Source organism: Carassius gibelio, chromosome A24, assembly GCF_023724105.1.
Source record: "Carassius gibelio isolate Cgi1373 ecotype wild population from Czech Republic chromosome A24, carGib1.2-hapl.c, whole genome shotgun sequence".
Classification (NCBI taxonomy): domain Eukaryota; kingdom Metazoa; phylum Chordata; class Actinopteri; order Cypriniformes; family Cyprinidae; genus Carassius; species Carassius gibelio.
In genome coordinates this window covers 18,785,142-18,797,792 of record NC_068394.1, presented here as the reverse complement: position 1 = coordinate 18,797,792, position 12,651 = coordinate 18,785,142, and the positions used below count along the sequence as shown (strand labels likewise).

The following is a 12,651-nucleotide window of genomic DNA, read 5'->3' as shown; positions in this document are numbered from 1 at the left end:
TTATGAATGGATGGATGGAGGTTTAGTGGAGTATCTGGCTCTCTCAGCCTCCTCCTGCTCCACAAATGGTGGAGTCTTCTGCAACAGCGCCACCTACTGTAGATATATTCATCATACGAAATTCTAAAAAAAAAAAAAATGTATCACGGTTTCCATAAAAATATTAACCAGCACAATTAATAATAATAAGAAGAAATGGTTTCTGAAAGATCATGTGTCACTGAATACTGGAAGTAATGATGCTGAAAATTCAGCTTTATACATCACAGGAATAAATTACAATTAAAATATATTCAAAACATTTATTTTAAATCATAATAATATTTCACAATTGAACAGTTTTTACTGTATTCTTGATTAAATAAATGCAGCCTTTGTGAGCATAAAAGATTTCTATCAATGATATTTTAAAACATCTTACTGACTCCAAACTTTTGAACACTAGTGTACTATCATGGCATGCTTCTGTAACACAACAATATATAAAAACACGCAACACTGCATCATATATACCATACCAAAACATACCTTGCATTCTGTGCTGACATGCTCCATCTGAGTCACTTTTTATCCATATGAGACAATAAAACAACATTGTTATGTTCCTTTAGTTGCTTTCAAGTGTGTGGATGTCAACTAAAGCAACGTTATCTTGATAGATGCTGTAATTACAGCTGAACCCAGTCTCTGAAATACTCATGTGATGAGAGACACATTCACATTCAATGGACATTAATCATTATTGTGGAGATTGCAGCTGCTGTGGGTGTGAACCTATATAGAAGAAATAATGTTGTAGCAATTATGTTTTTTTTTTGTTTTTTTTTCTTATAAACTATAATATATAGATCATGTGGTTGAACATTTTGGGTATTCAGCTCAATCGCAGATTGTGATAATTAAACTAGTAAAGAATCTATCGAATCTTGGGCTGGCAATACCACGACTTAGGTGCCCTTGAGCAAGCCATCAAACCCCCAGCTGCTCCCCGGGGGCCCACTGGTGTGTGTGTGTGTGTTCACTGCTGTGTGTGTGCACTTTGGATGGGTTAAATGCAGAGCACGAATTCTGAGTATGGGTCACCATACTTGGCTGAATGTTACATCAAAGCTTTTTTTTTGTTATCCAGAGTATTTCTATTTGTTAACCAAAGAAAGTTACATTTGTTTTTTGTTTTTTAGTTTAAGTAGTACGGTTGTTTTAAAGCTAAAAGGCTAAACTATTTTATGTTTGAATCAAATTGAAAGAATACAGAATATAATTTCTATTAAGGTTTATAGGGATTTTAAGATGTAGCCTAATTAGCGATTTGAATAATTCAATTAGTTATTGAGTAACTAAGTTACTTTTCAGACATAGTAATTAGTAAAGTAATTTAAATGCAATATTTATGATGTAATTAGTAATAGTAATTAATTACTTGTTGAAAGTGACTTACCCAGCACTGACTTGTTAATTGAGAATCACTAAAGACCATGGGTTCAGGAAGAAAGCTTCTTTACTGTCCTAATAAAGAAAGTCACCTTGGACGACCTTGGACGGGTGGGTAAATTAACAGTAATTTAGATTTTTGGGTGAACAATTCTTTTAAGCAAATGTGCTCTTCCATTCCTCTGCTAACGCTTTTCGGAAACTGATGGGTGAAATCACAGACAATACGTCCATGTTTTTATCCCGTCTATCTGTGACTTATTCTGAGTTTTTAGCTGTCCATGGAATTCCAGTAACACCTAAGGAGTTGTCTATTGTCATGGATGCAATTCCCACATGAGTTTTGACATTATTCAGAGCTAATACCCAAAACAGTATTACACCCCCCTCTGCATTTGAATTATTTGATACTCATATTGGAAAACTTTGTTTTGGCCTTAGAAATATGAATGTTAACAAAACTGTCCATTCCTTACCTGAAAAATATATTGTTTCTTCTTCTAACTGTATATTTTATTGAAACAGATTAAAGGTTTAATATGGAAGGACATTTGGACCTTGCCAAACTGGTAAACAAAGTCAAGGAAGTATCTTTTAAAATTTTACAGATATTACCCAGTAAATAATTTTCTTGTTAAATTTAAAAATTTTATTGATTTGAATTTTTCTTTTTGTAATATAAGGACTAAAACTTTGTTTTATTTATTTTGGCATTGCTATAATGTTAAAATATTTTGGAAAGATTTGACTAGATTTATAATTTATTTTTTGAGCTTAGAACACGTTTTATTTGTTTTTACTAATGTCCCTTCAAATAAAACCAAAGAATATTACATTAGAAATTTAATTGCATTTTTTTTTTCATAAAATTTCATATCCACAAGTACAGTAAAACCAATGCATTTTTTTATTCACATAATAAGAAAGCAATGAAAACAGTTTCCATTTGTAAATTCTTTAATATATTTATGTAATGTTAAGTCCACCCCCTGGCTACATGTGTATTTTGAATGCATATTTTTCTATATATTATGTTTGTGTTTTATGTTTTCATGTGTATTATTGTTGCTTTAACTGTAGCCTACTTTTTAATGTGTTTTTTGAATTTTAATAATACGAATTAAAAAATATAATAAGAAATAAAAAATACAGTATATCTATGGTTTTACCTGATGGCACCTATATATGTGTGCCATAGGAATAGAGCCAGAAAACTGACAAAACAAACAAATTCTTCATTCAGATCTAAAATATTCCTCGACACATCCTAATAGTAGTAATAATAATAATAATAATAATAATAATAATAATAATAATAATAATAATAATAATAATAAATGATAATAAAGGTTGAACTATTCATATTATGTATATAATTTAAATACTATTACTACTACTACTAATGTTAATAATAATTAAAACATTTACAATAATATATAATTATTATTTAGAAGGACCGCACCTGACCAATTAGAGACAAGTTACGGGCCACAATACCACGCCTATCTTATAACTCTGTAATGGCGCATGACGCGAGAGGAGGATCTTCCGGTTCACGCGGCGGTTGCGTATCGTGTCGTCCCCGGGCATGTGCTGCTCTTGGTTGTGTTAGTATGGCGGTGCCGTGGAGCCGATGCTGGAGGAGCGGCGCAGGGACGGCTGTGCTGCTGGACTGGTGTCGCGGGTTCAGCACAAGAGCTTTCACGGTTTCAGGAAGAAGAACACCGTGGTCCACCGCTGCGCCGCAGCCAGCGACCGCACGGATGAAGGTCACTACTCTGAGCCAATGACTGACAGATAACTGCCTTATATTATTACATTAGGTTTTTGTATTTGTATTTTTTTTTTTTTTTTTTTTTGCGTCGCAACAGTGTTAAAATTCTCATGTCATATAATGTATACATACATTCGTGTTTGTTAGGACCGACAGGAGACTTAACTGAACTCTGTTAAAGGTCAAGAACTCGTGTAATGTTAGTAGAGAGGAGAGTTGAGACACTCCCAGAGCTCCAGGTTTGTCACGAATATCAGTGGAGCAGAAAAGAGTTTGACTGGAAGTCGTGTGTTGTGCAATACATGTAGACCAAAGTTAAGACGCACTATGTGTTTGCACCAGACTCGATCCTGCAGAGTTTAGTCCAGTGAACCATTGTTTTGATAGACATGACACTATTTATAGCTTTGTGATCTGGTATTTATGTTTTTCAGGTTTTACTCCGGCAGGGCCCTGTATTTAATTTTAACAGACCAATGACTATTGCAAGGTATGTCAATGTCACTATGTGTATTAATTAATACAGTGCTGTTACTAAACTAGTTCATTCAAATCTGTATGGAGGACACAGGGTAAGATGTGACACGAGAGAGGTTTCGCAGCTAGCAAGGACTGTATCAATATATAAAAAAATAATGGTCAAAAGTTCAATTATGTGTACAGTTTATTGCTTACAGTTTATATTAACTCTTTGATGTTTTTACTTGAAAATTAATTACCAAACATTTGAGTTTTATACACTTCTGTTCAAAAGTCTGAGGTTAGTGAGTAAAAAAAAATACTTTAAAGATTTTAATACTTCTATTCAGAAAGCATTGAATAGTTTAAGAGAGACAGAGACTTTTTAGAAAATACTGTTACAAAATACATAAAATGTTACAACAGATGTTTCTATTGTTACTTTCTTTTCAAATAAATATTAAGCAGCAACTGTTTTATGAATCGCAAATCAGCATCAGAATGATTTCTGAAGGCTTGTGTGACGCTGAAGACCAGTGTAATGGCATTTACAGTTATACATTTTTTATAATATTATGTGAATATTATGAATGGTATTTTTGAGAAATATAACACATATAACAAATATATATTTTTTAAGATACAGATTTTAAAATTGAAGTGTGTCAGCTAGCCCTGATTTTTTGTTAGGTCTTTTTTTAACAGATTTTTAATGTATTTATTAAATTGCATTCACACGTTTGTGTTTCAGGCACAGGGATAGATGTCTGTACACAACACCACGAGTCGGTTGCAGTATATGCAATGATGCAAAGTTAAAAGATCCTTTCTCACTTGCACAAAAGGACTTGCAAAATTTATATGAAGACATCAAAAAGGTAGACTGAAAACCCTTACCTAATGTGTATTTTTATACCATTTTAAAAAGCAAAGTAGTGAAATTGACCCTTTGAACTTCCCGTTTCAGCAGCTGTTGGTCTCTAAAGCGGAGCTGAAAGCGCTGTGTGATTATTACTTTGATGGGAAGGGAAAAGCCTTTCGACCCATGATTGTGATCCTGATGGCTCGAGCTTGCAATGTCCACAGTAATAAAGAGGGGTGAGAAAGCGCTTCAGCGCAGTGTGTGTGTGTGTGATGCATCAGTCAGTGTTTATAAAGCACATCTGATGTCCTCAGGGTCCTGCTGCCGGCGCAGCGCTCCATCGCGATGATCTCTGAGATGATCCACACTGCCAGTCTGGTGCATGACGACGTTATTGATGATTCGGACACAAGACGTGGCAAAAACACCATTAATAAAGTCTGGGGAGAGAGAAAAGTAAGTAACACATGTGGGGTATGAAAAGCAAATTAAAGTCATGGCAAAATTTAGCATGCATTGCAAAAACAAGATGATTTTCCTCCACTTTTTTGTTTTGTTTTCCAGTACGTATTTCTAAACATCCTTAAGTCAAGAAACATTGCTTAATTTCAATATAATTATGCAAACGATACATGCAAGTTGAGCAGCATTAACCGAGTTTGGTTAAAACAAGAAACAATATGTCATTTGTGCTATGAAAACTAGTTGAAATAAGTTAATTTGAGGCCGTCTGTAGATATTTGTTCTCTCGTAATTTTGACCAATTTCTCATAAAACAAGACTTCTTATTTTGTCATTTTGCTTCTCAAGTAAATGTGTCTTGAGTTAGGAATCTTCAGACATTTGAACTGGAAAACAAGACAAAAATACTGAAGAAGAGTTTTTTTTGCAGTGTGATCAGACGGTACTGTAAAAGTTTCCATATTGTGAGCAGAAGCTTTTTTTTTTTTTTTTTTTTTTTTTTTTTAAATGAATGAAAGTATTGGAGATCTGTTGCAAGTCCTAGTTTTAAATCATTGAATCTTTGCTAATATGATTTCTTAACATTGAGACACATTAACATTTGTGACCCTTGACCACAAAAAATGAGATTTATACATCACGTGAGAGCTGAATATATAAGCTTTGGTTTATTAGGATTGGACAATATTTGGCAGAGATACAACTATTTCAAAATCTGAAATCTGAGTGTGCAAAAAAATAAAAAAAACCAGTTGTCCAAATGGATTCTCAGCAGTGCATATTACTAATCAAAAATGACGTTTTGAAATATTTACACATAGAACATCTTAATGGAACATGATCTTAATTTAATGATTTTTGGCAAAAAAGAAAAATCTATAACTTTGACCCATACAATGTTTTTTATTTTTGCTATTGCTTAAAATATACCCCAGAGGCTTCAGACTGGTTTTGTGCTCCAGGGTCACATTTGTGTTCCATTCAGTTTCCTGTACTTGGTCTTAAAAAGGTCTTTTTAAAATGAGCTTTTATAAAACCTTCAGAAACCCTGTTGATTTCCAGTTTAAAATCAGAAGGAGATCAAATGAATGTTAATAGTGATTTGAAAATGAGCACTGATATTGTTTTATGTGGAACTGTTAGGCGATCCTGGCTGGAGATTTCATTCTGTCAGTGGCATCCATGGCATTAGCACGTATCGGGAACAATACAGTAGTTTCTGTGCTGTCACAAGTCATAGAAGACCTTGTGCGAGGTAAGTCAGTCCGGATTTGATTTATGATACATGTTTTATAAAGTGGAACTGTTCTATATTTTGTTGCTGAATTCCAGGTGAATTCATGCAGCTGGGGTCTAAAGAGAACGAAAACGAGAGATTTAAGCACTACCTTGAGAAAACCTTCAAGAAGACCGCAAGTCTCATTGCGAACAGCTGTAAAGCAGTATGTACGTTCTGTCTTAAGATAAGAGGAAGTTCAGAGCTGAAAAAGAAGCTTAACATCAGTATTCTTTCATTTCTATTGTAGGTGTCAATTTTGGTCAATTCTGATCCTGAGGTGCATGAGATCGCCTATCAGTATGGACGAAATGTTGGCATTGCATTCCAGGTAATTTTTTGATATATATGTGTGGAATATCTCTGATTTATTATGGGCGTATGATTTATATTTACTTCTCACTTGATTTTCATTTGAATTCACACATATGAACAATGCATATTTGAATTGGCAGTTTATTTATTAGCTTGCTTTACTGAAAAATACACACAAACAGCATAATAACCTAATTTAAAGGGATACTCCACCCCAAAATGAAAATGTTGTAATTAATCATTTACCCCCATGTTGTTCCTAACCAGTAAAAGCTTTGTTCGTCTTCACAACACAATTTAAGATATTTTGGATGAAAACCCGTAGGCTTGTGACTGTCCTATAGACCAGTAGTTCCCAAAGTGGGGGTCGCGACCCCCGGGGGTCGTGGAGCGGGGGGTCGCGAGATGATTTACAGAAACTTTTTTTTATGTTAATGCGAGATAGTGAAAAAAAAGTCCGAAATACACATTTAGGTCTTTATTCTATTACATTTTGTCTGTTTGCGTCTGTAGATTTCGCGTAAATCCAACGAAAGTTAGCGTTGTAAATCATCCTGCCGATCCGCGATCTCTGTCTGCTCTCTTTCATCACAGGCACGGCTGGAAAGCTCTCTCTTCACTGTACAATGCTGTCAGATCCAAATATGGTCATTTCCTTTTTATCAGCAACCAATCGCGAAAGTAAAAGGGCTGAATGCGCAATCTCATTGGCTGATGATAAATCTTTAAAGCCCGTTTTCTCAAAATGACCTTTCTCTCATACTCCAAGTACGAAATCTCCACTTTAGTAGCACCTATATACACCAAACTGTCCAGTCTTGTACCTAGTTATAATGAAGACATTTACAGAGGGATTTGTAAATATATTATTCCTAGCCTGATTTATATAACATTTTATTACAAAAAACATGGCGAAAATCATTTTTTTAAGGGGGTCGCGGGTCGTCAGCAATCTAATATTGGGGGTCGCGGTCTGAAAAGTTTGGGAACCCCTGCTATAGACTACCAAATAAGTTACACTGTCAAGTTCCAGAAAAGTATAAAAGCATCGTCAGAATATTCCATGTGTGATTCAACCGTAACATTGTGAAGTGAAGAGAATACTGTTTGTACGCAGAGAAAAAACAAAAAATGAATTAATTCAGCAGTTTGTCTCCTCTGTGTTTCTTCGAATCACTGTAGTGCCTTTTTAGAGAATATCTGCTGAAATCAAACTGCGTACGCTCTTCTGTGTTAGCCGTGACAAAAGGATATGTTTTTTTTTTTAATTTTTATTTATACTATGATTCTATGAAACAGCGCATCAATACAGCGTGGCTGACACAGAAGAGTGTAAGCTCTTATTATCTATATTAGATCTTATTCTGTGAATAGCAGCAATTGTTTATTTTTGTTTTTTTTCACTTGTTTTCTGATTAACATTCAGGACAGACACAAGCGTTAGACTGCGGTCACTTAAAGACATAATGCACAGATCCAATAAACTGATACATATGACTTTTCTTTCTCAACTGTTTGCTTTCATTTAAGTCAGAACTGTTTTCTAAGATTGGGTTTGTGAATATTCGCCAAGACCGATATTTTGACATAATTTGATGTGTATTTGACTGTTTACATGCTACGAAAAAAGAACTCTGTTCTGTATTTGCGATTTGTGAAATAAAGCTTCAATTTGCCATTACTATCAAAACATATTTTATCATAAAGTTGTGACCGTTGCAGTGGTCTCTTATCACAAAGCTGTTTTGTCTGTAGTTGCAAATGTAGGAAATGATTCTAGTTAATTATTAACGATTATTACACAGGTTTCAGCAGGAGATTTCTTCTGGTATTTTTAGTTAAAGAGCCGTGTTTCTCTTCTCTAGCAATGCTAAATACGTTTCAAACACTTCATCCTGGAGTTGCTCAAACAAACCGTTAGATTGCAGCTCTGTTTGGAACCATGATTGTGCAGTAATTTTACATTTGCATTAAAAATATAGACCGACATTTAGGTTGTGGTTGCACATTTACAAAAATATGTGCCATTAAAGAATCAATTGTAATGAACTAATTCAGCTATAAAGTTCACAGTGTTTTGTCTTAAATGATTCTGTCGTAATATCTGTGTCATGTAAAAGTTTGCTTGTGTTTGTCAGCTTGTGGATGACATTCTGGACTTCACTTCCTGTGCAAACCTCCTGGGGAAGCCGTCAGCTGCCGATCTCAAACTGGGTCTGGCCACCGGTCCCGTTCTGTTCGCTTGTCAGCAGGTACACATCTGTTCCACACAATATGAAGTACAGAATCAGTTCTAATGGTTGATTTGGTTTATGACAGCCATAAACTTAACCGTAACTGTAGTTTGTTCTTTCGATATTCACACTGCTCTCACTCTTTAGTTTCCTGAGCTGCATGCAATGATAATGAGACGCTTCAGCTCTGATGGAGATGTGGATCGAGCCTGGCAATATGTCCTGAAGGTGAGAAGAATTACATGATCTAGAACCTTTATACAGTGTGTGTCACTGTAAAGACTGTAAGTCTGTCCCTCACAGCCTTGCCATCCATGTTCATTTCAGTATGGTGTCTAATCTGACTACGGTCTATTTATTTTTATTGTAAACTTTTTTTATTTTATTTTATTGTTAATGAAAATGAGGTGGCAAAAGCAAAAAAATAAAATTTCTCAGCATTTTTTATTTGCGGTGAAATACGTAAGTAAGGCATTTGACATATATATATATATATATATATATATATATATATATATATATCAGTCCCTCCAGAAAAATGTGATTATGCGATCGCCTGATTTAATGCATAATCAGCCAAGGGCCGCATATTTATGCGGGGGTCGCATTTTTAAAAATACGCCGCATTTTCGCCGCATAAATTGCCGATTTCAGGAAGCAAAATATGCGCAGGTAGCATGATTTCATAATAATAATAATTTCCGTTGCGAAAGAGTCACATATATCTTAGCAGAAAGTAAATCGCCATTATTTCCCATTATTTCATTTTTTTCTCTTTTTCATCAAACCGCAGTTTTTGCAAGTTCCCGCGATTTCATCGCATAAGATTGCAAAATATCCCGCATATTCCATCGCATTTTTTAAGAAAACCTGCTGCAAAATCAAAGATTTTTGCCCGCCACAATCACAAAAATAATCTGCGTTTTTCTGGAGGGACTGAATGTGTATATATATATAATGTATTTTTTTTTACAAATGTGCAGAAAAGCAGTTGGTTTTTCAAAATTCCATTTAAAATGTGTACTCAATTTGATTTGAAATGATTTCCTTTACTGTTTTGTTTTATATAACTACGTTCTAAAACACAAATAAATCTTTAACTTTGTGAATCGTAAAGATTAATTAAATTTTAAAACATTTAGTTTTAATTAGTAGTTAATTTGACAATGATCTAATTCGATTGCATTTTAAATGTTCAGATTCAAAACATATTATGTGTCAATCCTTGTTCTCCTCGGGAACATGACGTGGAGATGTTTTTGAAGTTTCTTGTGATTCGTCTCATTAGAATAGTTACAGAAGTGTCTGTAACCAGCTGTGAACTGGTCTTATTTTCTGTGTTCACACTCTCAGAGTGACGGTGTGGAGCAGACTAACTACCTCGCCCAGCACTACTGCCAAGAGGCCATTCGTCAGATCCGCCGGCTGCGGCCGTCAACCGAGCGGGACGCGCTCATCCAGCTGACGGAGCTGGTGCTGCGCCGGGACAAGTGAGCCCGGACACAGAGCTCCACACTCAGGCAGCTACACCTCTGCAGGACAGACGCCGGGGCTTCAGAGAGCAAACAATGACACTTACATTGTCACTGTATGCTTTACCGTACTGTACTCCGTTAACCTCTGCGTGAGGTGTTTTACCGATACTCCGTCAAATCATTGTAATTCCAGGTGTAGCACGGATGGAGGTGCTACGGTCACGTGTGGATCGTTACAGATGCTCACTCAAACATCCGTCCACACTATGAAAGGCCAAACGTCTTTGACGTCTGAGATGCTCTTGTTAGTGTACTTTTGCATCAAGTGCTTAATAACAACCAAGGCCTTAAACCTCACGATTTACTCAAATTAAAGAAGATATTTTTAAGTAAACTTCCTGTTTGACTCTTTATTTTCCCATCTCAAAAATGGAAAAAAATGACTCGTATTTAGTTTGCCCTTAATTACATTTGGCTCATGTATGGTAGATGTACATTTGAGTCAGGCTTTACATAAAAAAAAAAACTGACACATTTTACATAGAATGATTTATTATAAAAGACTGTACAATTAAATTTCAATTAACATTATAAATACACATTCTGAGCTGAGATGATCTTCAGCACAGATGGAAATAAGTTGGAAAACTTCAAATGTTTCATTATGACCAAAAAAAAAAAAAAAAGAATCAAGGCATTAGCTTTAAACACCTGAAATGACTTGACGGGTCAGACATAGTTTAATGAAATCTCTGTAATCGGTTCTTAGACTGTATGACCCCTAAAACAGCTCAAAGAATGGAGAAAAAAAAAAAAAAACACATTTTAAAAGGAGGAATTAATGCCAGACCTGAGTAGAGTAACCAGACCAGTTCAGATCTCAAGACTGTGACTCTGATACTTCTCAGTTCATTGTATAATGCACCAAACACAGTATTGGTAAAATACTGTGATACTATTGATACTGTGAAATCATGCAGCAATTACTTGTTACAGGACCATGGCACGAAAAAAAAAAAAAAGTCCAGCATTGCAAGATTTGTGATGTGTATTGATTAGAGACCTTTAGATACATTACAGACTAAATATTGAATCTATCTAAACAGAATTCATGTTTGTTCATTGTAGCAAATACTTTACTTATTGTGGCATTAACTAAAAAATATATAAAAATTGATAAAAAAAACAAAAAAACAATCTGTGCTTTGCATTCATTACCCCACCCCCCTCCACCCCCCACCAAAAAAGTATTTTATATCAATTAAAAAAAAAAAAATAGAGCATAAAAATTAGTCTACAAATGCCTATATATAAAAATGTGTGTTGTATATTATACAAATATGAAAGCAGAACGGAATTTAATGTTTAGGTTATAATAAATTGTTTAATTTTGTATGCATGCTTTACGTCAATATTTTGATACATTTGGGGCAATGACGTGGTGCTTTAAGATAAAACACTAAAATTAATTAGTTTATAATAGGAGGATTTTTTTTTGCATCCAAAAAAATGTCTATGGAGAGAAGTAGTAAAGGAAATCAAATAAATGGTCAAGCTTTAGTTGTGTTGTTTAGAAGATCCTGTGATTGACATTCACTACAGACACCCACAGGCTGATGTACACTGACGTCCTCTGAATCGCTGCTCGTTCCGTTTCCCCACATCCACCCATCACCAGAAAGTAAAAGTTCATCAGTTTTCATGATTCGCCATGTGTGAGGAACAAACATTTAGTGCTTGTACACGGTTTGTTCTGTGGTCCAGATCTGATTGGTTGGGTATGAATGATTTTAGGTCCGCTCTCTTCAGTCGGCGTAGTGCATGATGGACTCCACGTAGTTTCCGGGAAACAGCCCAGTGACGCCGCTGCAGGTGCCCTCGAACCAGCCGTCGTCATTCTTCTTGATGATGTAGATAATGGCTCCTTCCATGAAGCTCAGTTCATCATCCTTATCCTTGCTGTAGTCGTAGATGGCAACCACTGCAGAGATGGAAATATCGGTTATTAAAATGAGAAGCCACTTCAGTCTATGCTACATTAAGGGAGTTCTTAGGCAACGACAATATGACAAAGACACTACTGCTCAATAATGATCTTTATTATTATTGTTGATATATGTACCATTTATTCTTTCATTAAATATAAATGTTATACATGTAAATAAAATAAAAATGATGCTAATACAGCAATATTAATAATTTAAAAAATATATAATATAAAATATATAACATATTAAATGGTAATTATTTCAATAAATTTAACTGATGTAAATTACATAGTTAATAAAATAAATGTTAGTAAAAAAATTATCAATATAATAATTATTTAAAAATATAATTATTTTGATGTTATGTTAATAAAT

At 34.6% G+C, this 12,651-nt stretch overlaps 2 protein-coding genes across 13 annotated transcripts in view; one reads left to right on the top strand and one right to left on the bottom strand.

Moving 5' to 3' along the window:
• The first annotated feature begins 2,963 nt into the window (after positions 1–2,963).
• Positions 2,964–10,977, top strand: pdss1 (prenyl (decaprenyl) diphosphate synthase, subunit 1). 2 transcript variants are annotated; one of them, XM_052543020.1, is made up of 11 exons: positions 2,964–3,200; positions 3,640–3,695; positions 4,416–4,542; positions 4,632–4,762; positions 4,841–4,982; positions 6,132–6,243; positions 6,321–6,430; positions 6,515–6,595; positions 8,718–8,831; positions 8,961–9,041; positions 10,167–10,977. In XM_052543020.1, the coding sequence occupies exons 1-11, from the start codon at positions 3,045–3,047 to the stop codon at positions 10,305–10,307; spliced, it is 1,251 nt and encodes a 416-aa protein (XP_052398980.1). In that variant the 5' UTR covers positions 2,964–3,044; the 3' UTR covers positions 10,308–10,977. The 2 variants fall into 2 exon arrangements, with proteins under 2 accessions (XP_052398980.1, XP_052398981.1); XM_052543021.1 differs by having other exon boundaries at positions 2,966–3,200; positions 4,635–4,762.
• The window catches only part of LOC127946434 (abl interactor 1), a 52,170-nt gene continuing 50,341 nt past the window's right edge, over positions 10,823–12,651 (bottom strand). For all 11 annotated transcript variants that reach the window (XM_052543003.1, XM_052543005.1, XM_052543006.1 and 8 more), the window contains one exon: positions 10,823–12,269. In XM_052543003.1, the coding sequence (XP_052398963.1) occupies positions 12,094–12,269 (176 nt within the window). In that variant the 3' untranslated portion in view covers positions 10,823–12,093. The remainder of the gene's footprint in view (positions 12,270–12,651) is intronic.